At 39.8% G+C, this 26,513-nt stretch overlaps 2 protein-coding genes across 2 annotated transcripts; both read left to right on the plus strand.

The window, feature by feature from the left end:
* Nucleotides 1-7,558: 7,558 nt before the first annotated feature.
* On the plus strand, nucleotides 7,559-23,256 carry LOC149289869 (peptide chain release factor 1-like, mitochondrial). The gene is made up of 9 exons (XM_089490134.1): nucleotides 7,559-7,928; nucleotides 9,013-9,092; nucleotides 9,720-9,903; nucleotides 10,619-10,782; nucleotides 15,172-15,289; nucleotides 15,696-15,832; nucleotides 18,354-18,547; nucleotides 21,673-21,725; nucleotides 23,249-23,256. The coding sequence occupies exons 1-9, from the start codon at nucleotides 7,559-7,561 to the stop codon at nucleotides 23,254-23,256; spliced, it is 1,308 nt and encodes a 435-aa protein (XP_089346260.1).
* A 16-nt stretch (nucleotides 23,257-23,272) lies between these two features.
* On the plus strand, nucleotides 23,273-25,533 carry LOC149289870 (F-box only protein 5-like). Its single transcript, XM_089490109.1, has 4 exons — nucleotides 23,273-23,946; nucleotides 24,235-24,322; nucleotides 24,642-24,821; nucleotides 25,282-25,533. Exons 1-4 carry the CDS (start codon nucleotides 23,273-23,275, stop codon nucleotides 25,531-25,533), a joined length of 1,194 nt encoding a protein of 397 aa, XP_089346235.1.
* The last annotated feature ends 980 nt before the right edge of the window (nucleotides 25,534-26,513 follow it).

A 26,513-nucleotide genomic window follows, 5' to 3' on the forward strand; every position in this document is an offset into this window, starting at 1 on the left:
TTTTAACTAAAATCCGGAGCTTAAACCCTACCTGCGTGTTATACGCCGATAAATCCGGGGTCGCAACTGAGGCAGGCGGCGGCGGCCGCCAGCAGAGGAGTCCTGGATTTCTGCCAGTCAGGGGGGCCCAAGGGGTGCCGAGCGGTTGCTGAAGACAACCGCTCGGCAACTCTCGGGCCCCCCTGCCTGACAGATATACAGGAATCCTTTGCTGGCGGCGGCCGCCGCCGCCGCCACTGCCGCCTGCCTCAGCGCCTCAACTCCTGTGTTGGAAGCGTTTGTCTCGGGTGCCGGCGCTTTACGCTGGGCGACGGCATATGACGTCAGACGCCGGCGCTCAGCAGTGAAGCGCCGGCACCCGAGACAAACGCCTCACGCTTCCAACACAGGAGTTTAAGGTAAGTGACCGGGGCGGGGGGGGGGAGATCCTGAGAAGGGGGGGTTAGGGAGTTAGAGGGGAGATCCTGAGAAGGGGGGGTTAGGGAGTTAGAGGGGAGATACTGAGAAGGGGGGTTAGGGAGGGAGGTCTTACTGTGTGTGTCTTACTGTGTTTGTGTGTGTGTGTCTTACTGTGTGTGTGTGTGTCTTACTGTGTGTGTGTGTGTGTCTCACTGTGTCTGTGTGTGTCTTACTGTGTCTGTGTGTGTCTTACTGTGTGTGTCTTACTGTGTTCATAGCTTATTCAGTTATTGTAATAAATATTTTAGCCCATTTTTTAGCTCAAAATATTTTTTCCTTTTTTTTCTCCTCTAAAATCTAGGTGCGTCTTATCAGCAGGTGCGTCTTATAGAGCGAAAAATACGGTATATATATATATATATATATATATATAAAGTCCAAAAATAGTTACCGGCACTCCAGGGACTTTCCAAATAACCACACAAACAACTGCGGTTTTCAAGTCTATATATATCATATATATATATGATTAACAGCAATCACATTCCTATCATGCTCAGGCATACCCAGATTACAGGATTTACTTGCAGACTTGGCATGATAGGAGTATGATTGCCCTATCTACCCCTTCTCACTCTCTTCTGCCGTATCTACCCCTTCTCACTCCCTTCTCCCTATCTACCCCCTTTCCCCTGTCTCACTCCCTTCTCCCTATATACGCCCTCCTAACTATCTACCCTTTCCCTCTTTGAAGTTCACTTACCTTTCAGGAGTCCTGCGGTGGGGGTGCAAGGCCTCTGCCTCCCAGCTCTGCCACTGTATGGAACAGTATAGAATGATGGGAGTTATGATGTACTTTTAGAGCATAATTAGATCATGAAAAAGACATTGGAAATGGTACAGCATAACACCCATCACTCTCACACACTTACCAATCCACACATATACTAATCCACACGCATACCAATCCACACGTATACCAATCCACACGTATACCAATCCACACGTATATACCAATCCACACGTATATACCAATCCACACGTATACACTAATCCACACATATATACCAATCCACACTTACCAATCCACACATACTAATCCACACATATATACCAATCCACACACACATACCAATCCAGACGTATACCAATCCACGCGTATACCAATCCACACGTATACCAATCCACACATATATACCAATCCACACATATATACCAATCCACACATATACACTAATCCACACATATATACCAATCCACACATATATACCAATCCACACATATACACTAATCCACACACATATACCTATCCACTCTCACTGAAAGCTTTCCTACCTTTCCTCTTTTCTCCTTACAGCTCCTTTTCCTCCTCTTCGTTCTTCTTCTTCAGTTCTTCTGTCTTCTTCCGGGTCAGAGGGCACGGACAGCGGTGGGCGCGGCTTCAGTGTTGTGCGCCGGGATCTGACAACAAACCCCGGCGCACAGCAGCTGTTGCCGCGCGGATCACAAGGGAGCGGTATCAGAGGTCTTTAACAGACCTCCGGCTCCCTTGAGTGATGTTAAGCCGGGTTCAAGGGAGATCCTTGAACCGGCTTAAAATCACGCAAGGGAGCCGGAGGTCTGTTAAAGACCTCCGATACCGCTCTGTTGCGAGCCTGCTCCTCCAGCGGCGGACATTACTGTCCGTCTCTGGAGGGGTGCCGGGTGCGGTACGCTACGGTGGCGGCGGCGCCCCCTGGAGTGTGGCGCCCTGTGCGGTCGCACACCCCAAAGGCCGGCCCTGCGGACGCCGAGTGGTTGCTGAAAACGTATTCATGAGCGACCACTTGGTGTACCTCTTTCTCCTCCGTGTCAAATAAAGGATGGCGTTTCATCTGGGGAGAGCACGGGTGGTACAGCATGATGCCCGCTACCGACGCCACGGATCAAGGGCCATCCGGGACATGTGGTCACACTAGGGCACACGGGGCAGGCACACCATGATGTAGAGGGCCATGCCCCCCTGCCAACGCCACTGGTATAAAAATCCATTGTTATTTTTTGTTTTCTTGTTAATATTAAATACTTTCAAATAAAACCTTGGTATTTTAAGACAAAATCCTTGATTTTAACTGAAAAATATTTTTTTTTTTCACTCCTTACCTTTTGTTATTAATAGAAATATGAGACAAATACAGTTCCACTTAATTATACATTGTTTTATTAGTTTGTGAATAAAATGTAATCCTATCAACAAATCATCCATAGAATTATACAGATTTATATATGCATTGGGGGTAGTTTGGGTTGTAATAATTACATTTTACAGTTTATAGCCATATGTTTATGTGTCACCCATGGCAACAGGACAGTTTTCTGCCTGCTTGCCTCAGTGATGTCACTATGTCCTGATGATGTCAGAGAACACTTAGTGTTCCGTCTGCTGCACGAACCTCTGTTGGATTTTCAGAGAGTTTGTTGGGCTTTTCTGCGACAGCAGGGAATTCACTTGAATTTATATCTTTTTCTGCAAAAGAAAGATGCCTTTTGGCAAGGTAACTTAATTTACTGTGAATTAATAATATAAAATGGTTACTAGAGGTTAAAACATTTATATTTGCATTAAATACATTACACATCACTGAGTATCTCCAGGGAAGTTAAAATATTTTATATAGATTTGGGTCTCTCGTTGAATGTTTTCATTTACGTGGAATTGTCTTGGACATTAGTGGGGCAGACATGGGATAGAAGAGGGTTTGGGCAAAAAAAGTCAGTAAATTGTAAATTAGATAAATTACTTTGTGTTTCCAGTTTTGGATGGATTTGGGGAATTGGTTTCCCCCGTGCGAGTCGTGGTGCAGCTGCAATTACGGGGTAAGTGAATTATTTAGTTATTAAGCCGCTTTATCCACCGCCCGCTATGATCTGATTCGTTCTCTGCTAATACTTTAATTCCCCCTCCTAATATATACATATTTGTTAAGTTTTCTGACAAATAATATATTTATTCAACATTTTCTTTTGTTTTCTCCCCAGTTATCTGGATCAAACGAGAAAACTGTTCCCCCCGAGCCGGAGGAAGAGGTGAGTTCAGATTAGAAACCTCTAAAAGGTTTCCCGGTTATCGGTTACGATTTTTGTTGAAAGAGAACAATCTCCCCTCTCAGCCCTTCCTCGTAGGATATCAGATTTTTGTTATTCTATATATTTGGAAAAAAACTTTTTTGTTTTGTTTTTCGTCTCCCAGGTAATTGTTCAGATTAGAAGCCGCTGAAACCCGGTTACTCACCTCTCAGCCCTTCCACAATGTGATGAGGTTTTTTTATAACTATATACTTAAAAATAACCATTTTATTTTTTTATTTAAATATCCAATGACATCATATCCCAGACGAGGTGAGAACGCTGTTCTGAGGTCACCACGTTTAATGAGATATTGTTAGTTTATATCATTATTTTATATAATTTAAAAAAATAAGGTGATATACAGAATATTTTCCCAGAATAAGCAGAAAAGTCACATTTCTTTCCATTTCAGATTGTTTTCTGTAAGGAAGAATGGCTGAAGGTCTTGAGCCTGCAGGAGGCCGTGGACTCAGAGGTAAAGGCTGCGGAGGGCACCACGTGCATATCCGATGACATCATATCCCTGACAGGGTCAGACAAGGTGAGTACGCTTTTCTGAGGTCAACACATTTAATGGGATCTTGTTAGTTTATATAATTATTTCATATCATTTTAAAAAAATAAGGTGATATACAGAATATTTTCCCTGGATAAGCAGAAAAGACACATTTCTTTCCATTTTCAGACTGTTTTTTCTAAGGAAGAACGGCTTGAGGTCTTGAGCCCGCAGGACACAGAGGAGGCCGTGGACTCGGAGGAAGAGGCTGCGGAGGGCACCACGTGCAATTTTGCAACAGCCACAAAAAACCTCTGTATCTGGTTCTTCACCTAATAAAAAATGCTTATTATTCTCCAAGTGTCTTTGTAAATGAGACCAACATTTCCTCCCGTCATTGTCATGAAGATGGGATACAAAATGACATCAAATCTATTGGTTTTTCTTCTACTGTTTTGGAAATCTTGTGGGAAAGTTGAGATATTTTGCATAATGGGAAATATGCTAAGCTAGTGGGCGTGGTTTACCTGTAGCCCTACCTACATTAAATCCCACCCAGACGGAACTATACCTCGCCTCAATCTCTCCCTACTCTTGCCAATACCTCATCCACACAGGGGTTTCCAACCTTCTTTATAATTATTAAACTTACATTGGTGGGTCACATCATAGAAACTAGACTTGGGCACGAGGGGGCTCTTCGTGTTCGTCTTCGTGAAAAAAAACAATCTTCGTATTCCGCAAATATTCGCCTGTTTCTGTCTTCTCTTCGGGCAAATATTCTTGGACATTCTTCGTGTTCGTTTTTTCCGGTTAAGGGGTTAATACGGAGTTTTTGGTTATACCTTTTAATAAACATATTAATAAAAGTCATGTTTTAGGGTGGGGTTATAATAAGGGTATTTTTTGATCCCGGGAACGGGATTGGTTTATTTGTAATACGGAGTTAACGCGTACTGCAGCAGCTCTGGCGCCAGGAGTTTAAATGTCCGTATGAGCAACTCTATTGGTCGTCAGCAGGGGGCTCGTCTGCCAATGGTTGATGGCAGACGAGCCCCCTGCTGGCCACCAATAGGGTCGCTCGTACAGACTGTTAAACTCCTGGTGCCGTAACTTGTCCGGCAGATACCATTGGTCTCCCTGTTCTATCATTTATTAACTGATAGAACAGGGAGACCAGTGGGATCTGCCGGGTAAGTTGCTGCATTGGGGTTTTAAAAGTCTGTACAAGCGACTCTGTTGGTCGCTCGTACAGACTTTTAGGCTCCTGGTGCCATAACTTGTCCGGCAGATGCCATTGGTCTCCCTGTTCTATCAGTTAAATGTCCGTACGAACGACCAATAAAGTCGCTTGTACGGACATTTAACTGATAGAACAGGGAGACCAGTGGGATCTGCCGGATAAGTTGCAGCATTGGGGTTTTAAAAGTCTGTACGAGCGACTCTGTTGGTCGCTCGTACAGACTTTTAGGCTCCTGGTGCTGTAACTTACCCGGCAGATTCTACTGGTCTCCCTGTTCTATCAGTTAAATGTCCGTACAAGCGACTTTATTGGTCGTTCACCTACAGAAATATCGACGACCAAACACAGTGAACGACCCAACTGCCCAACCCAAAATAATTGGTTGTGGAATGCCAATAAGAACTTGTGGTCACCTTATGAGCTACTTAACCTGGACAACACGAAATTTTAAAGGTAAAAAAATAAGAGCATTTAATTAAGAGCTGTATGTGTATGTTTATGTAAGTGTATATATCTGTAATTTTATGTAAAACTGTGTGTGTATGCAGGTATGTGTTTGTGGGTATGTGTATATGTATGTATGTATGTATGTATGTTTATGGTGTTAGAGTGGCTGTATGTATGTTTATGTGTTAATCTAGAGCTGACCCTGGCCATCATCATTTTCATATCACCTAACATCATATTCCTCCTCACCATTTCTATACCCTTACATTATCAACCCATATTGAGCCACAATCATCCTCCATCTTCATGCTCTTTAACATAACTTGTCATCATCTTTATACCCATTCTTTATTTCCCTATCATCTAAATACCTTCCCTTAACCGCCCCCCTTCATATCCATACTATATTTAACAATACTTTTCATTAATTCATACCATTTTACACAGCGGCGTTGATAAAAAAAACACAGGGGCTTGGTGTGAAAATTGCCCCCTGACATTACAGAAACATGTCCCATAGTGCCATCTTTGTCCCCAAACACTTGTGAGGGCGATCCCCATTGAAAAGGACATACATCCTTAAGTGTCAACTCAATGGACCTGACTGAATTTAGTAATAGTTTCAAATGTTTTTTCTACAATCTCACACACTCACACTCAATATACTCAGGTATAATACACACCACCCGTTTCAGGACTCTTGAAAAAGGAGCAAATTGTGCGTATTATACCCGAGATTTTACAGTACTTGGCAATTGTATGGTGTCTACATTTACTTTGGTCAGGTCCAGTGGAGGTTAGCCAAACTGCTTGTACACACTATGCACCTTATTGGATAGCTGTAAAGGCAGGATTTGTACCATCAAATGTACGATTGTTCTATGAAGTTCTATGAAAACTTTTTTTTCCTTGCAACCATCAGCCTTCATTCTTTGGACAGTGAAACACCTGTCTAGGTTTTAAGAGGGTATTTTCCTACTTTAGCTGACATTACTCTCTCACTGGATCCCAAGCCTGCCACTCTTTAACAGCAAATCTGCTCTTGAGGAAGCTTAGGTTTACTGAGTAACCACACTTGGTTATCTATAGAGATTATATCCGAATACCATTACACTGAGCATAGCAAATTTTTGGGGCACAAGCGCCACGATATTGCCCTTGGTTGGCACTTTCGGTGACATCCTCTTCACCGATTCGATTTTGGCGGAAGTTGCCAGGTTATGTCATCGGAGAATATGGAAGAAAATGCTCAGCAAAGACGGTAGGGAAACTATGTGAGAGAGTGAGTGACAGTGTGAGTGAATGACAGTGAATGTGGGCACCGGGCAGCTTATCTCATTCCCAAATAAAATATGCCCCTGAAATGTTGGGCAAACGAAATAGGCAGGGAACGAAATTCATTGCCTGAAAGTGAATGGGCCAAAAAGGAACCGAAAAATGTGTCTGAATTCTGTTCCACAAGGGTAGGCTCCAGGTAGCTGGAGCCCAAAAGTTCCTAGGTATGAGCATTAAAGAGAAAACGACATGCAGGTTTCTTTTACAGCACCTTTAAACATCCTCAGTAGGCATAACCAGTCGCCATGAAAACCTAACCTCCAGGAAGTAAAGAAAGAGCCAGAGCAAGACATATTGACAGTTTGTCACAAGGTATACCCGGTGTGGGTAAACCACAAGGAGCGTATCTTCTTCTCGACAGTCTGTTTTCTTAAACGCCGCTCAGGACTACCAGAGAACCATCAGCCAATCACAGTAAGTTTGTGTCATTGCCCGTCGCTGTGCTGCAAATGTTTTGACCTTCTCAATATGGCGCCACGCTTGTAGCGTTTTTAGTAGGTTGGGTGCGATCTCGCGAGATGTGAGCTGTCATGCTGGTGACCGCTGTACGGTGTGTGTTCTGTAGTGCCCTAAGGTCTCCCCGAAACTTTGCGGGGAAACTGAATTCAGATGGTTTGCGTTTGGTTATAGCAGGGCGCAGGCCCTTGAGTAGCCATGTGGGCCCAGTCAGTGAAACACGTCGCGCGTCGAGCTTGGAGAAAGTAACTTGTAGCGAGTCATGGACGAATTATCTGAGGCGCCTGGAGAAGCGGGGTGCCGCCAATGGAGACCTAATGTTCTTAGCGGAGGCTCCGGGCTCTGACAGGATGAAGAGGTGGGAACTGCATCGTGTCGTCCCTGTTATCCAGGAGCTTAGGGCCAAGGAGAAGGAGCTGGAAGACCTGCAGCAGCTCCTTGCAGGTGAGAGCTGGGGGATGCAGGCAAGGACTCTATACTGTTCTAATGAGTGCCGGGTAAAGCGGATATGTTAAAAATATCAATAATTAGGATATTATTTTTAGCAACTGAATGCCCCATTCTCAATACAGGGTAATCTGGAGGTGTTAGGATCTTAGAGTTCGCATTAAAAAAGTTATCAGTCACTATATGTATATTAAAATCCGCTTGATGGGATCATCCCCCATGGCACTGTTCGTTGTACTTGGACTCAAGGGCAATCTTTTGCGTTTGCTGATCTCCTGTACAATTAATGACAGGTAGTAAGAATGCAGCTAATTAAACATTATAGGAAGAAAATAGTAATGAGCAGAAAAATAGAGAATCTGGCATTAGGAAGTACAGATTTGTTATGGGAAGCTTTTCAGTGAAGGAGTGAGAAGATTTCCTGTTTTAGCTCACTTATAAGAATTGAATTAGATGCATTTTTATTGGTGCTTCTTTAAGGCGACCATCGGAAATCTTGCGGTACAGCACTAACCTAAAGCACCTGGCCCCAAGGGCCAGCGAGGATGCTTATTACAGATAAGGGAAGCCGGACCCCCTACATTAGCACTGGTTATACCCCATGATCGGCTGACCAGCTCTAAAGGGACCATATGGTCACAAATCGACTTTTTACAGCAGCGATATACAAAAAAGAGGGGGAAGTTGTCCCAAAGCTTCCAAAGAAATGAGTAAAAGCCAGACCAAAATATATGAAGAATATGAAAATCATCTTTATTATTACATGTGAAAATATGAAAAAATATTACATGACATGGAATGGAGGCAAATAATGATACCTTCCATGCTTGTTGGACGAAACACGTCAGGTGTGTTTCGTCCAACCAGTGCACCGGTCATAGGTGAACTACATTACCCATGATGCCCTTATATACTTAAAATCACGTAAAATCAAATATACAATGCGTTAAGATCAGTAACTTTAAGCTTTATTTGTATATTTAATATATCTGCTTTTTTGCAGTTAATGTGAAGATGGTCTAGTTGGTCCATGAATCCATTTATTTTGTCTTAATATGAATACTTTTGTTTATATTTATAGATGAAAATGAAGATTTAAAGGCCCTTGCCAATACAGAAATAACATTGTGTCAAGATGAGATAAACCAACTAAAAAATAAGGTAGTTTTTTGGAACCTGTATGTAAGTTGTAATGTGTTAAACTGTGGTGATTTATAATCTAAAACGATAGGGTCGGAGGTTTAGATGTAATGTAAGAAAGTTTGTTTTACTGAGGGATGATAGATAAGTGGAAATGGCTCTCAGCCGAAGTTACATAGTAAATAAGGTTGAAAAAAAAAACTAGGTCCATCAAGTTCAACCCTTCTACCTAACCTTCCCACTCTTAATCCAAAAGAAGGCCAAAAACCTTGGCAGAAAAGCTCGGCAGCCCTGTATTCCTGATCACATTATGATTGGAATATTTGCTATTCTGTTAACCGGTTAAGAAAGTTCTTGTTTTATGGCTCTATTATGGCTTACTTGTTCTTTGTTGCATAGAATTAGCTTTAGTTTGGCCATTTAAACTGTTTGTTTTTCATTATTTCTGGACAAACTCTTTGGTATTAACACCTACTACTACTAACGCGCAATCGTTGGTGTTACCCATGGAAAGTGTTCTCTCAAAAGCATTGTCGCCAGAAAGAAAAAAAGTTTGTATTCCATATTTAAAATTAAATCATGCAAATAAAAGTCTTACTTTGGCTACTGCTATTCTCTTTTCATCTAGTTCTGCTTTTTTTTTTGTAGATCGCCTGGCTTTTAATACAGAGCGAGGAAGTAGATGATGGCGACCTCATCATGGAAGTAACAGCAGGTATAGGTGGACAGGAGGCCATGCTCTTTACTGCAGAGATCTTTGATATGTACCAGCGTTACGCCTGCCATAAGACGTGGAGCTTTGACATACTGGAATATTACACCAGTGATATAGGTGACTAACAACGCAATGTGATAACCCCCTTTTTTAAAATTATCTCTTGGTTAAATGAATGGGTGCATGCAGAGCTCTTCTTTTCTGAGGTGTACATGATGGTATATTTGCCCAAACTGAGAGATTTATTCCAAAATAGCTGTATGGGATTTGTTAATAAACGGAGTTCAGAAAGTCTAAAACATAATTGTCTGCCGACTTCTTTGTTTCTTTTGCACCTTTAAAAGTGTTTCCAATTAGTAGAAACTTTATGGAGTGTGCGAGTTTCACACTTGTGAAGGGAATAAACCAAAAAATGGAATGTGTATATTGTTAGATATCTGCCATTCCCTTGGAACTATGTGACTTGTTAGCAGCTATTACAACAGCTGTTGGAAAATGTATGTTAATGCTGTAACTTTGCTAAAGGAAAGGATATGGGACCCATACTTTATTCACAAATATAATTCATAAAAATATGCGTGACTGCTCCTTTAGAATTATTGATCTGATCAAATATGAAGTAGTCTCTACAGTCGGTCTCCATCAATGTCCTAACCTGTTGCTTTATTTATAGCAGCAATGATATATTTATGCTCATATTTAATGGTTTGTTTTGTTTCTTCTCTGACTGAGAACTTCAGGTTTGCATGAAAGATTATTACTGTTGGAGTTTGCTCGTAATCTTTATCTATTATTGTTTAGCAATCTTCCATTACCATGTTTACTTTCCAAGGTGGTCTGCGACATGCAACAGCCAGCATAAGAGGCCATGATGCCTACAAGCATTTGAAATTTGAAGGAGGGGTACATAGGGTCCAACGTGTGCCAAAGACTGAGAAACAAGGCCGAATTCATACGAGCACAATGACTGTCGCTATATTGCCTCAACCAAGTGAGGTAATCTGCATGTGCATGGTTTTTTTTTTTTTGGTTTTTTTTATAATCTTTATTTTCATTTTTAGTAAGACAAACATTTAGTCTTTACATGTAAACAACATAACAAATAGAATATGTTCAACAAATATGAATAAAACAGCACAGCAAAAAAAAACAAAAAACTACATAAAGTCGGAGATGGAGCTAGGGAAAAAAGTGGTACTTGGTAGGACTTAGTAGTTATAATAACTACTTTTTTGAGACATGTTTCCCGTATTTGTGTTTTCTTGGAAGACATTTGTGAAATGCGCGATACTTCTTTCTCCATTGTAATATGGAATTTTAGTTGGCTTGCCACTTGAGACATATTAAAATGTCTGTTTTGTTTCCATTCTTTAGCTATTAATTTCTTAACTGCTATGCAGGTGTGGATGGTTATATTTAGTTGAGTTTGAGTTAAAGGAGGCCAGCCTAAGTGGAGTAATAAAGATGCTGGAGATTCTGGGATAACAATATTGTCAATTCTTTTTAAGTAGATAAGTTTCTTTCCAGAGAGTATTAACTTTAGGGCAGGACCACCATATATGGATGTAAATTCCAACAGATTGCTCACACCGCCAACATATATTGGGGTTTGCTGGAAACATCCTGGTGACACGGGTTGGGACTAAATACCATTTGTTTATTACTTTAAATTGTGTCTCCAAAAGAGAGAGATCATGTATCCTGGAAGAGCAATTCCTAATCTCTTTTAGCCATTCTCCAACTGGTATCGAGATATTAAGCTCTTTCTCCCAAATTGAAATTATTTTCATAATAGGATTATTTCCTTCTTTTAGCCTTATTATTTCTGCACATTTAGAGAAGAGTTTCGTCTCTTGATTAGAACTAAAGATTTGAGCGAGTTTCCTAATATATATCTCTTGTGAGTTAAGGACATGTTTATTTATGCAGTTCTTTATACGTAAATAAGTAAAAATAGTTGGTTTTATCAATTTCAATTTAATTAATAAAGAAGGAAAAGAAATTATCTCTCCATGTGTCATTATATCTGATATTGTATTAAATCCAGCTTGTTGCCAGTGGACAAGTGAAATATTATCAATAACTTCTTCCAAAATACTGAGCTTTAATGAATCAATTTATCTTTAATACCCAATTTTTTTTTATATTTAACCATTCAGGTATAATGTTCTCTAAGATCTTATTTCTATCTTTAATTTTATTTGCTATGTCTTTATCTTTCAAGGACCACATAAATCTATTTAGATTATTTACCTCACAGGACTTTCGTTCTATCTTGTACCATACTTCTTTTCTAGATATTTCATGGTAGGTTTTAACTATATCAGGGGTGTCCAAGTTTTTTCTGCAGTGGGCCACTTCATCAGAATTGTATACGTGTGAGGGCCGCACTCATTTTTCACTGCGTGAAAATATGGCCTTTAATAAGATATGCAGATTAAAATAAAGTAAATGACACAAAACCTTTACTTTTCCTCTCACTGATTTCTGGGCCTAGAAAGTTTTGTGATTACAAATTCAGGATTCTGGATAAGTAAAAATGAAATAGTTCTATTTATTTTAGGGATACACCAAAATGAAAATTTTGGACCAAAACCGAAAATTCAGGGTTCACTTAGCCGAAACTGAAAATGACCCCCCCCTCGACATACTTTTAATAAAAGTAAGTTGCACACCAAAATTGTACAAAAAAATTTATATATTATGATTAACAGCAATCTCAGGCATACCCAGATTCCAGTATGTACTGGTTGGCTGGGCATTGTACCAGTAATTTTTGTCCAATTTTAGTGTGTAACCACACTTTTATTAAAAGTAACACACCACAATTGGACAAAAAAAAATCAACAATATGACTTGGCATGATAGGAGTGGGATTACTAACAGCAAACACACTCTTCATACCCAGGCAACCAGTAAATGCTTGAACCTAGGCATGATGGGACTGTGATTGCTGTTAGCAGATTGCTGTTAGCCAGTCATGCTGGTACAGGGTGGCTGTAAGTGCAGACCCCATACTGCTGGCAGCATCAATACACAAGGGGGGCAGCTAGCCAGGTTTCAGCATGTAGTGGCTGACTTAGCATGATAGGAGTGTGATTGCCAACAGCAATCACAGTCCCATCATGCCTAGGTTCCAGCACTTACACATCCATGCTATCTCACACACACACACACACACACACTCATTCATTCACACATTCATTCCCTCACAGGCATACTCATTCAAACAACCTCCCCCACCCCCTTACCTACTACAGCTTTCGATGCCGCTCACAGACTTCAGCAGGGGGCGCAGCCTCCCTCGTTCTCCCCACAGAGGAAGCAGGACTGGAGCAGAGAATAGACCCTCCCACAAGTAAGCGGCAGGGCTTGTGATCCTGGCTGCCGATCTCACGCGGGCCGCATGTTGGACGCCCCTGAACTATATGGTATATTATGCTAATTTCGTAATATTGTTTTACCTGTGGAAAACTCATTCCTCCATCCCTAGCACGTGCACTCATAAGATTTGCATTAATCCTGGGGGTCTTTCCCTTCTACACAAAATTTAAGAAAGACGTATGTAATATAGCAAGCCAATTTTGTGGGAATTTTAATGGTATCGTTCGAAATAAATAATTCCATCTTGGCATTAAATATGAATTAAGAACGTTAATTCGACCCCACCAAGACAGTTCAATTTTTCGCCATTCCTTCATAAATATATTTGACGTTCTTAGAAGACGAAGAAAGTTTATTTCTACTATATTATCAATTTTTTCAGGGATAAGGATCCCAAGGTACTCAAATTCCTTTACTTTTATATTTAAAAAGAAGTGTTTGGATAAGTTATCTCTGGCTTGAGAGCTAATGTTTTTGGGTTGTGCTATAGTTTTATCAAGATTAAGTTTGTAATTCGAGACTAGACTATATTTTTCCACTTCTCTTAGAAAGTATTTCATTGAAGTTAGTGGGTTGGATATAGTAATAATCACGTCATCTGCATATAATGATATTTTAAATTCCTCATTATCTATTTTAATACCTGTTATTTCCTGATTAGTACGTATTTTTCTGGCAAAGGGTTCCAAAGTAAGGATATATAGATGCATGTGCATGTTTTTAATGTTTGCGATGACACCAATCTATATATGTCAGAAATTGAAACTCAATTGCAAACAAACCTGCCACACTAACTAAAAACACATTTTAAAAAAAACCCTACTTTTCAAAAATGATAAAATACGTTTTTTATTTTGTTTGTTTTATTTTAAATAAACCTGAGGATTGGAACCTAGGGAAACCGGAACCTAGGGAAACCATTTCTTCTACTTCTCAGTCTTTCTCTGGCTCACAACCACAGTGAGAAGGAGCGAGACAGAACAGAGACAAAAATGGTGCTTACAGCAACAGTGGTGCCACCTTGATCATGGAGTTTGTCACAGGTTTTATAGGTTTTTATGATATACCTACAGAAAAAAACCTATGTGTGTGGGGGCAGACTAGAGGTGCACCTGAATATATTTTGGTGCATTTTTGTGTTTGTGAAAGACAAACCCAAATTACTGTTGCGTTTTGGAAAATGGTATCTAAATGTTGTCTGCTGTCCAGTATTGTGTGCTGGTGGGCTGCTAAACGGTCCCAAATTAGATTGTAGGCCTCAGAAAATACAATTTGAAGATTTAAAGCTTGTAAAAGGAAACGGGCATGTTGGGCTCCATAAATTCCAAAACCCGTGAAAAACCTACGCGTGTGTTTGTGTAATCTGGAGATGCAGCCGAATACGTTTTGCTGGGTTTCTCTGCAGTTGCAGGTAATATGTGCAGATAATCATTAGAAATAAAAAAAAAAAAAAAATGGTTGGTGAAAAAAGCAATTGAAAATTAAAGTTTGCCTTTGCCAGAGATTGGCGATCAAATGCTTCTTGTGAAATACCATGAGTTGTCTTCTCTCCAAAAATATTCACTGCTAAACGGTGTAGGTCAAAATGAAACGTAGAAAATGTTACATTTGGAAACGGGGAAATCAAGATGCTTACATTAATATATTTTGTGGTTATTTTCTAGTTAAATATTAAAATTATTTTTTTTTTGGAAAGATTTTCATTATTTTAATGTATTATCCAAGCTCTATATGTTCATATCATGTGTGTGAGTGCGTGAAAAATTAAAAAGGTGAATCATGGTTACAGAAACGCAATGAAACAATGTGGAAAAATTCACAGGTGTTTGGGTGCAAAACATCCTTAGTAGAGAAAGGGTTCATTTTAGTAATTTATTTAGAAAACAAACTACTTGATTTTGCAGAAATAAAGTACACTGACATGTTTGCATATAGTAAACTGATGGCTATTGAGCAAAATATTTGACTATTAAAGGAAAATATTTCACCTTGTCTCTTCAGATCAGTTTAATAATTAATCCCAAAGATTTACGCATTGAAACAAAAAGAGCAAGTGGAGCCGGTGGACAGCATGTCAATACAACTGACAGTGCAGTACGGATTGTACACATACCAACAGGTAGGTACAGGAGATGCTGCGCAGGAAATGTGTTCGCCTTTAGTCAGCTCCAGTGCTGGATTGGTGAATGCTTTTGTACAGGGGTCTGTTAAGACCCCCATCTGTATGTGTGGAGAGTGCTGCCATTGATTACAATGGGAGCTCTTTGCCTCGGGCAGCCAATCAGTGGCAAGAATAGTTGGACCACAGATGAGGAGGGAAGCTGCTGCAGCAGGACTGCAACTTCTAGGTCAGGTAAGTGCTTTATGGGTTGTATGTATGTTAGCAATATGGCTAGCGTAGTGTATTAATCGCAATGTAAACCTTTTAAGTGTATGGCGTAGACAGGCGTTGGACAGCAAGTTTGGGTCCAATGAATGCATGCTTTGACTAATGCTGGATGGCCACCTCTTTCTTCTGTAAACAGGCGTAGTGTCTGAATGCCAGCAGGAGCGATCCCAACTCAAAAACCGAGAGAAAGCAATGCAGGTACTCCGTGCAAAATTATACAGCATGAAGCTGGAAGAAGAGACTAGTAAAAGATACAATGCAAGAAAAATCCAGGTCTGTGTGTACATTCTTAGATATCCCATTTGTTAGCCTTGATAAAATTATACAGTGATGTATACAGTGATGTGGGTTAACACTGACAAAAGCCTCATTTTGTTCTAAGTGAATCAATGAAATAAAAAAATTATAATTTAAATATCTAAGTTTAAAACACAAGAAACCAAGCAGCCAAACAGTGACCAGAATCAACAGACCGGAGGACGGGCAGCTGCAGCTTCTAGCTTTAGTAACTTTTATTTTCATTTTTTGTCTTGAAGAATGCATATTAAAGGACTCGCAGAGTTTTTGGTCAATTGAGACCAAGATAAGGCTTTTTTTGTCTTGTTAAAATTGATAGAGAAAGATACCAGGAAACACTGCAAGAGAACGTAGGGGGTCACTAAAATAAGACCGAGAGAAAATGCAGGGTTCCCAAGCACAAGATCAAGTCAACATTACAGCGGCTGAAGAACAAAAAACAATTCCCAGTCAAAGTCCTAATTTCAGTCCCATGGAGAATCTTTTTTTTTTTTTTTTCTTTCTTAATACATTTTCACCAAAATAGAAACCTAGAATTAGATTTTGACAGGACATAAGAATCATTGCCTGTATTCAGGCCTGCAACATCCAATATCACCCTACAATTATTGATTTAGTGTTTGAATCTTTTAACATTTCATATATATTTTCATTATCTTGCATATTTGTTTCTTTTTTCTGCTTAGGGTATTCTTTCTAGTTATTGGGACCTTATTAATGGAATCACTGCCTTTTCTGAGTTTACCCTTTCTGTACAAAGGGGAGGGAATATAGCGAGGGGCCCAGAACAGACAAACTGGGAATGGGGCCAGACTAAGGGGGCGCTTTACCAGCTGCTGTGTTAGTAAAAAGGATAGGATTCTTTCCTGTCCCGGTCCAGTCCTTAGTGCCTAAGCAAACGCATAAACTGGCAGTAGACCAAGGCAAAAACGGAAAATTGGTTGCCCAGTGCCCATATTAACTCTCCCTCACACTTTCTCAATGTTGCCCTACCTTCTCTGCCGACTGCTTCCGCATCTTCTCCCTTCTCTTCTCTATTCTATCTTTAATCTTCTTCCGCATCTACGCGGACATAATCCGGCAGCTTCAGCCAAAATGGCGGCGCTGTGGTGACGTCCTCTTCCCCGATCCTCCGAGATGAACTGAGGGCAATATGGTGGCTATTGCAGTTACGTCCTCTCCCTCAATTGGCGAATCAGGGACAACGTCACCCTCGCCATTTTGACAGAAGTTGCCGGTTATGTCTGCAAAGATAGAGGATCCCTGATTGAGGATTGAAGATAGAATGTAGAATATGCGAAGGTAGGGAGACATTTCGTGAGAGAGAGTGACTGAGTGAATGCAGACCCACGAATGTCAGACGAAAATTCTGAGCTTTTTGCTTAATTTTCATCCGATTCGTGGGGGGGGGAGTCTGGCCGCGTTTTTCGGGGCTTTGTACAAATCTCTGAATATACTGTGAACTTGCGATTCGTAAAATATCCGAATGCACAGGGTTAGTGCCCAACTAGCGATTATGGTCATAAGGTTGTGCTACAACACCAAAAGAAAAGACGCTGTGAGGCGAAAGATCTAGATCTCATGTGGTAATTGAGGAATCTTACTTAAGGGTTTGTGAGGCGTTGTGGCATCATTTATATTTGTAAAATGTACCCTGGGGAGAGAAATACAATAGTTCAATGTACTATTTGTAATTCAGTAATCAGAACAGGTAATTGTTTGCCTTCGCATGTGAGATTTAGCTGCTTTTGGAAGGTGCAGTTTGACCACATACTAAGGCAAACAATTACCTGAACAGGAGATCTGAAAGTACCTGTTGAATTACCACCTATTGTTCTCACACAAAAAACTTTGGACAGGACAGTGAGTTTTCACTGTGTAGCACAGTTGTTTGGTGTAAAGGAACTTTATTGTCTTAAGTGTCTCAAAAAGCTCATTTCATTAAAGTTTAATGACTTGTACATCCTAACCAGTAGCCTTCAGAGGTTTAATAATGAACTCATTTGCATTTGCCCTAGGCAGGGACAAAAGGTGGCATGTCTAATTTGCTCCTGAATAGAATGCACGTACATTTTTCTCCAGTCTGTAGCTAAAAGTCAGTACGGAGTATTTTAAATAACATTTGGATATCATATAACTGACTGCGTAAGAAAGGAAGGAACAGAGCCAATCCTGCTAAAATACCACTTCTTTCATGGTTGGGTCCATATATGGTGGATAGGTTGTGATACCAGTCCGGCTGTATTTCTAGCATGTTCAGTATCCGGCCCGTTTATATTTCTTTTTTTATTTTAGTAATGTTAAGTTTATGGAAGCATTAAGTTAGTCTGAATCTGGCTCAACTCAGACATGCTTAAAACTGGCTAGTGGACCAAATAAATCCTCTGCAATGATAGCCGCAATTTGTTCCAGAAGGATACAATGTTATTTCTGATGTTTTAGTAGTACATCATGTCTGACTTTCCACATTAATGTGTTTTTACCTCCCTGTTTATAGATTGGAACTAGAGGAAGATCAGAGAAAATCCGTACATATAACTTTCCTCAAGACCGTGTTACAGACCATCGAATCGGCAAATCTTTACATGACATTGAAGGATTTTTATTTGGTGAAGAACTTTTAGATGAAATGATTCTATCCCTCAGCGAGTTTTCAGACTGTGAATCTCTGCTTGAAATTATTGAAGACTCGTCTACAGATCGTAAATAAATTCCCATGACTGGACTCCATTTTTCCCTGTGCACAGTCCTTCTTTCTGTTGGTGGTATATTTATTTTGGATGTAGGGGTACCTGGTAACATGTACTATTCTTATTAGAAGAGCAGGAAAACAATATTTTCTATGGGTGTCCTTGCTTCCGCGTTTCCCTGTGTGAATAGCCTGCAGAATTATCTATTCTTCAGTGCATTTTAGAATTGCCAATCGTCAAACATTCACATGCAAAATAAATATAGAAAGATTTTACAACCGCCTGGTTAATTATGGGATATCTGCTTTGGCCTGGAACCTCAGATGAATGATAGGCAGTCTTGCTATCCTCAGATCTGAACAAGCAGAAAGGACTGGTTCAGTTTAGGCAATTACCACATACTGTCCATTGCAGCCTCACTAAGGAACAGTGTGAGGACTTTTAATATGCATTCTTCCACAAAAGGAAAAAAATGTTTACCTGATGTAGAAGCTGTAGCCCTGCTGCTGCTGCCCTCTTTTTCCGACGTAGTCTGGCTGGTCTTGACAATTATTGGCTGCTCTAAACAGACCACTGCCTGCAGCAGGCCGTCATACTAGCGGTAAAGTATATCTCCTTTAAGATGGTTTGTTAACTGGGGGTTGGGAAAAGCAAATGCATATGGTGAAGTGCCCCCCCTCTGCCATTTGCAAAAAGGGCACAATGAAAGTTTAAAGGGATCTCCCAGCTATCACATGCATTCAAGTGCATATGATGGCTGGAGTGTCTGTCTAATATTCTGTAAATATTCTTTAATATGGGAGGGTTGGTAGGGGGCTTGTGGTTTCTCTCACTTTACTATTTGTTTGAGGGACCAACAGGTGTGCAGGTTTCTCCAGCATGAAGGGTTGAGTTGGCCGTGTATGATGCATATCAATGTGTAAGAAAACTTTGAAGACATCTTCCACTATCTTCGTAACTATTATAGAAGGGCCAGCCAATCGCTTCACTGAGCAGAAAGTCATTTGTGTTGGCGCTTTATAATGTGTAGTGAAGGAGCTGAAATTTAACGATCCCTTTTAATATGTGCATTTGAGTTTCTATGCAGCAGTGACTTGTCCAGTTTCAAATACTGTAAATATGACAAGCCGAGCAGCTTGGGCTCTTATTCTCCCATTTTTGTTTAAGTGAAAATCTGAATTTTTCAATGAAATGTTAAAAAATGCACCACCTATCAAAGCTATATTAAACCCTGATGAGCCTTGGACAATGTATCTGTATAGGGAGTTCCCCAACTCCCACCTTCAGTTACTTCTTACTGAAGAGGTGGACTGTCTTTTGTAGAAGAGACAGACATCATTAACAAGATATTTCATGTGCTTGCACTCCATAAACAGTGGGTAGTGCAGAAAAGCACGTAAGATCACTTTGTTGGAGCACAAGGATTCCTATGATTATCAGGCAGCTTCTATCTGGGGCTTCCTGAAGGCTGATGAGATACATATTGGCTGCTCAAGTGGTGTGACTGAGCATATGCAGTGCCTACTATGTATAGGTGGTAGAGGCTTTATGTAAGTTGGCACAGTGCTGTAGCCTTTTGTACCAATTAACCAGGACCGGAAAGTTGGTAAGTATGAGCATAGACTCATCCAGCGATGTGTAAGGTGCGCTGCCCAGTTTGTGAATGTCTACTAAAACTGATCTACAGAGTTTCCAAGGTGAACATCAGTGGCTTGGTATTCTGGGACTGCAGCGTCTTACAAATTTGCCAGTACTACAGATGGAGGTACAGCTACAAGCCACCCTTATTAATAAAATGAACCTTACCAGATATTTTAACCCATTCCCTACCCTATATAGAACTACTGGCATATCCACGCCAGGTGAGGTAAAATGCATCTTAGAGCATACTGGTACATCATGACTTGGCACTTTATTCACTTTCTTCTCTGCCGCTACATGGCACATAAGGCTGGCTAATGAAAGCCTGGGGGGGCCACCACCCTGTCAGCAGAAGCCAGCATCGTAGATAAAGTGTAACTGCCCTCAAAGCAAGTGCCGGTACACTGCTACAATATGAATGTAAGGTGTTATATACCGGTATATATATATATATATATATATATATATATATATATATATATATATATATATATATATATATATATATATATATATATATATATAAAGCAAAGCAAAGCAAATCTGGTATATTGGTAGCTCAGTGATGTTGCTGTGAAATCACAGGCATCCATAAGCTATAATAGAGATCCCCAAAAGGATCTCTATCTATTTTGCACTGGTACTGGAAGTAAAGAATTGTAATAAAAAAAACACTACTCCCAGACCCACGCACAGTTTTTTTTTACTGGACTAATACGGCTACTCCAAACTACAGCACATATGAAGGCATACTGATGCCTTTTTATGGACTGGTGGGCAAGTCAGGACAGCTGGCAAGTGGCAACTATGCTCGAAAATGTAAGACTGATTAATCATCATAACCCAGACACACATTCGCTGTTACCAAGTACAAAAATAAATTCCACAGCATGTTTACGAAAACGATGAGATGTGATATTCGATCTAAAAAAAAAAAACTTTTTATTTTTTGCCAGATTCCAAAATGGCCGTTTAGGCTTTCCTCGAGACCGGCAGCTGATTCCTTCCCTTCCTCTAAGACAAAGCTAGCTGTCGGCGAAACCTTTTACGAAAGAAAAGAGGAGGCCCGCCGAATAATCACTTCAGGAACAGGACGCCTACTTATGACGCACCTACTGAGCTTGATATTGATTGGGTAACCAGTTTTGGACACGAAATTTAAAGTGTCTTGAAAGTTGCTCGGGCAGATGCTGGCGCCATTTATTTGTATAGCAGCAGTCACTGCTTGCTCTCGCTTTATGCGGCCCCAAATGACCTTTGGGCATTGGGGGTTTTATTATTTTTACATGTTGAATTTATAGTGATTTTTTTAACCTCATTTTATGTATTAACGGAGAGCTTACTACGTGGAAGCGTTTTTATAAAAGCGATCCATATCCAAGAAGCGGGTACATTCCAGTCGCACAGTAAGTATGCGGCCAAGTTTTAATTTACGTTTTTACGCCGAGGGCTATGTATGGGCTTTTATTAGACGAAATAATACAGTTTTGACTCCTTGCGTATAGAGAATGAAAGCGAGTGCGCAGAAAAGGAGGGAAGCAAAATTTGTCTTTATTATTGCTCGAAAAGCACCCTATCCCCGTATAAAATCACCAATAAACAACTTAGCTTTTATTATATTTATACCTATTTTATATTGGTTGGGTTCGGGTGCTTTAGTGTATTAGGCTCATACGACCCCTAAGGTGAAGATGGTGATCGGGAACTATTAACATAGCATTTTTGGTTTTGGGGTACCCTTCTTTAGCCCCTCGGTATAGCTGACCCTTTACCCTGCTTGTAAAACTTTATCGATTAAGAGTATCTCACCCGCCAAAACTTTCCCTCCTACTCCACCATATTGGAATGGGGGGGGGGGGGGTGATTAGCGGCTGCTCTTATAGTTATTCTCAGGAATAACTATAAATACCTGGTCGGTATACGTTTAGAATAAATCCATTATTTGTTTGTGACATTGTGTGCAGCTCCTGGAACTCAGTACATGGCAGACGGGTTTTACACAGAGGGCTGACAGAAAATGGCGCTGGAAGGGAAGGCTGTGGGGGTGGTGCACTGATACTTTGGGGGATTTATTGTACTTCTTCCCTTATTTATCCACTGATTTAATTGTGTGCATTTTTAGTTCATGCCCAATGTCTGGAAGAAAAATAATTTGCAAAAATAGTGTCCTAGCCCTTCTGTGGTGGGATAATGTAGCTGAGGATAATGGGAGTTCAGTAGCTTGACGTGTGCATTTCTTTCAGATCAATGTTTGCAGTATTTTAAATATTTGTTTGTGTTTTTAAAAAATATATATTTATGGTCTTTTCATTAATGGCTCTTGGTAGGTAAATATTTCTCTAAAATACAGTGTACATTTTATAATCTTGTAACCCTATAAATAGCTTTTTAAAAAAAAATAAAAAAATGACTATATAATCAAGATATTGGGCTTTCTCACAAACTGCTCCTATTACTACCCCTTTACAAGATACTGAGTTGGTTAATTTAGTATTTTGGGGCAGAGGCATCAAATATTTATATATAATGTCTTGATTTCTGCCCTAATTTTTGGCGCACATGTCATAAGCAAGAAATCTGTCGCAAACTAAGTGGTTAGGGACGCAAACCACCAACACATTGAAAACCTCACCGCCTCTCGATTTTCCCAAAGTGCCTTGGGAAGGCCAATGGCTAAACACGCGTTGACTTTGGCAAAGTAAACTGTTAGTTTACCCACCAACCCCATCTGCAAATCTGCCCTTTTCCACAGCACCTTATCACCAGAGGGTGGCTGGTGTGGTCATTGTAAATAAGATATGGGTGTGGAAGGTGTTTCCTATACAATGATCACCCAGAGCTGGAGAAGTTATGGTGCTGCTTTTTAATTCAAGTATCTGTTCTTTTGTGTTACCCTGCTAGGTTCTGTTTATGTACATAATGGGGATGGGGTGGTAATGCTTATGTGGGATCATTATCATAACTTCTTGCTTCAAAGTTTACTAAAAGTTGCCTATGACTAAATGTTGCTGATTTACGCCCCTTTGATGTTTAACAATTTTTCTTTTTTCTCTCCCTGTAGGATACTAAAAACATCACCATCAAAATGAAGTGTGGGTTTAAGAGTAATCAAACTCCAACTAAGATGACCCCTAAGAAACTAAGCATGGAATATGCTAAAGTAGAAGGTAGCCCGCTGAAGTACGACCAAGAGCCTTGCAAAAGCTGTGAGAAGTCCCAAGAAGGTCACCATCGAGAAGATAGCGTTAAGAAGCTGTCCCCAAAGCGGTTAGACTTTATTTCACAAGACAGACCTTTATACAACAAGGAAAATCTTTCTCATAGGTTTAAAGAGGCTGACCCTCATGATGGAGATACCAGCGTATTGCAAGACAGTGGTTATTCCTCGATTCTCCAAAGTGAATCACCATACCGAGATGAGGATGCAATTGCACTGGATCTCCCGGAATATGAAACCCCAAAACAGATCTCTGCACAAAACCAACCGAATAAACCTGCCACGTCAGCAAGACATTTTCCAGTTCTTCACTTTGAAGAAGTAGTTTGTTCCACTTTGAAGAAAAGTACAAAAAGAAGTCCAAAAGTTGACTGGGACATAGTTGATGATGTGGTTTCCAAAGGGGCCTTTGGTCTTGAGAACCTGATCGGTAAAAAAATGGGTTTGGAGAGAATGGATATTCTTGGAGAGCTTTTCCAAAGGGACTTCAAACATCTGCTTGCTGAAATTCTAAGGCATCTCGGTGCAATAGATTTAATAAAGTGAGTAAAAGCACTTTTTGTACTAACACTGTAACCAATGCATTTGAGGATTGATGCTTGTGGCCTATTAGACTATCATGCATATGGTCTTTATTTGCCTATGAGATTGTTTTTGTTTTTTAAACTAGGCATTCTGTAGCACTGTTATCGCTGTTCTTGGTCTCGCTCATTTTCTCCAACGCTAGTTATTAAATGAGTTTTTACGCATGACAAAGCAGCTTGCTTTTATAAAGTTACATCTTAACTTGTTTGGAGATCCTTAACATTGTTTCCAATTTTATCTTGCAGCGTCATATGTGTGAGCACAACCTGGAGAAAAATCTTACAGGGGGATGATGCTTACAATGTTTATAAACTAGCTTGGAAAGAATGTTGTGTAAGTATCTATCTCTTTGTTACTCCTATGAATAAAGCCTTTATTTTCTTTGAGTTGCTTTGGTTCATGGGCTATAATACTTTAGTGTGGGTATACAATCCTCCTTTGTTTATTTATAATTGCCTCTGGCTCTAAAACCTAACATCTAAAATCTAACTTTGTTCAGCCAAGTATTAGGGATAGCTAATGATGGATGCTCCTGCTAAAGTCCACCCAAGCAAATAATGCAATTTTACCTTTCTTATGTTTGCTGTTGAAATTGCTCATGAATCACAAGACTGATAAATGTCAATTAACCTCAGTCTCTTCTGAAACACAGGAAAAGGAAGCAAAGCTAACAGAACAAGCTGCAACACGTGACGCTTCCTTGTTTCGCATACCTCTGGCTTGTGTTCAGAAAGTGGCCAGCGCATCTTGCTGTGTTTCTTCAAAAAAGAAGTCCAGCAAGAAAACCAAGATCGGCAGCTCGTCATACAGCAGACATGCAGAATTTAGCGAGGTACGTCTTGGAAATGTTAAAAAACAAAAAAAAAAAAACTTGCGTTTTTGTGACTTGTAGCCATTGGGGGTGTTCGGTAGACCAGCAGATCTCGTGATATTACAAGCTAGAACAATTAATCAAGTTTATCTTATCACCTAGCTTCGAGACAATGGAATGGGGTGATTATGTTTACCCACTTAAGTTATGGGCTCAACTTATCCTTGTGAAAGGTCTCAGACACCGGTAAAAGTGTGTATGTAGAGGTTTCTTCCCTTTATTCATTTGTTCTCTCCTCAATAAATTCAAAGTGAAGTTAAAATGGACTTGGTCCCAAAAATGTATGTAGTTTGACATATTGCATTAAATTGCTAGATAGAGATCTATAGATATATATCATATTTTATTTATTTTTTTTTTGTTTACTTTTTTTTTGGTTAACCAAGTTTTCTAATCCGCTATATATATTTCATTTTGACAGATTGGAAAAACACTAAAAAATGACCAGGGCCTAAAAGCTTGCAGGGACTGTGGATCTCCAGCCAAGTATGATTCCTACCTTCACAGAGCAATATGCACTCGAGCAAACTGTAAACTTGACTTTTGCACACTCTGCCTTTGTGACTATCACTTTTCAAAAAGCTGCACAACCATCAAACCACAGAGCCATCGATACTTATCAGAACCTCTTCCTGGAAGTAAAAAGAGCAAACAGAACTTGAGAAGGCTGTAAATTTCAAAGAATGGACACTAATAACACAAGTTATGAACTATATGGAAAAAAAAAAGGCAACGCATTTAAAAAAATAAAAAACACATGGGAGGTAATCTTAATAGGAATGTGGTTTTAAACTTCCACATTTTTCAAGTTTTAATAAGTTTCTAAATTTATTGTGTTTTTGCATTCTTATGGCTTCCAGATTTATTTATATTTTTGGTTAAAAAAAAAAGACAAACTCTTAAATGTTGGTATAACGTTTTTATATTTTAAAGATTTGTTTTGTTCTAATTTGGAAATAAGTTATCTATGAACAAGACTCCTTGCCGATATACCCGTTCCCAAACTTGTTTTATCCCAAGTTCTCAAAGGATGAATTCATGAAATGTGATTGCCAAATGATTTTGTACATAGCTGTAAATATTATTAATGTGCGTCTGTCCTTTTTTTTTATGTCTGCTTTTGTGCGATATTTCCTTTTGCACTGTTAAATAAATTATTACAATTTGACTGCAAGAACGGCTATATTTTCAATACTTCTAGCCTTGTTTTTCAGTTGGGTTAATGGTGTATGCCATATTCAGTTATTTAACAAGTCTATTAGGGTGACATTGGTTTCCTTGACATATTCATACCAAGTGTTTTTACATAACGTCTCTGGCAAATGTTTGAATGATGTAGTACTTGATATTTAATTTCTGTGAATTTTAAAACTCTGTTTGCAAAGCCAGAACTGATACTGTTAACGCTAGGTCTTGAATTGGCTGGGATCGGATGTCAAAAACCAGACTTATTGAATTGTCTTTAAACTTGACACAATCTGTCAACGTAGGTGTGGAGTAACAATCTGGTACCCACGGCTGAAAAGCCAATACACCCAGGCTTTGGATTTCCACCTAAAAATCGCCTTTCCACACTATAGTCTTCAACTGAAAAATGGTCTGGTGTAACATGCTTCCTATTAATTCCATATATATGCCTTCATCCACTTTACA

This window comes from Sceloporus occidentalis, unplaced genomic scaffold (assembly GCF_023333645.1).
Source record: "Sceloporus occidentalis isolate IW3139 unplaced genomic scaffold, rSceOcc1.0.p SCAF_42, whole genome shotgun sequence".
NCBI lineage: Eukaryota > Metazoa > Chordata > Lepidosauria > Squamata > Phrynosomatidae > Sceloporus > Sceloporus occidentalis.

What these genes read in the sequence shown, in the direction of transcription:
- LOC149289869 (XM_089490134.1), top strand. Translation starts at nt 7,559, where the DNA reads ATGCTGGTGACCGCTGTACGGTGTGTGTTCTGTAGTGCCCTAAGGTCT. An exon ending in ATATTACACCAGTGATATAG is followed by an intron (nt 9,904 to 10,618) that starts GTGACTAACAAC and finishes TTACTTTCCAAG; the next exon opens with GTGGTCTGCGACATGCAACA. An exon ending in GATTGTACACATACCAACAG is followed by an intron (nt 15,290 to 15,695) that starts GTAGGTACAGGA and finishes TTCTGTAAACAG; the next exon opens with GCGTAGTGTCTGAATGCCAG.
- LOC149289870 (XM_089490109.1), top strand. Translation starts at nt 23,273, where the DNA reads ATGAAGTGTGGGTTTAAGAGTAATCAAACTCCAACTAAGATGACCCCT. An exon ending in GGTGCAATAGATTTAATAAA is followed by an intron (nt 23,947 to 24,234) that starts GTGAGTAAAAGC and finishes TTTATCTTGCAG; the next exon opens with CGTCATATGTGTGAGCACAA. An exon ending in TAGCTTGGAAAGAATGTTGT is followed by an intron (nt 24,323 to 24,641) that starts GTAAGTATCTAT and finishes TCTGAAACACAG; the next exon opens with GAAAAGGAAGCAAAGCTAAC.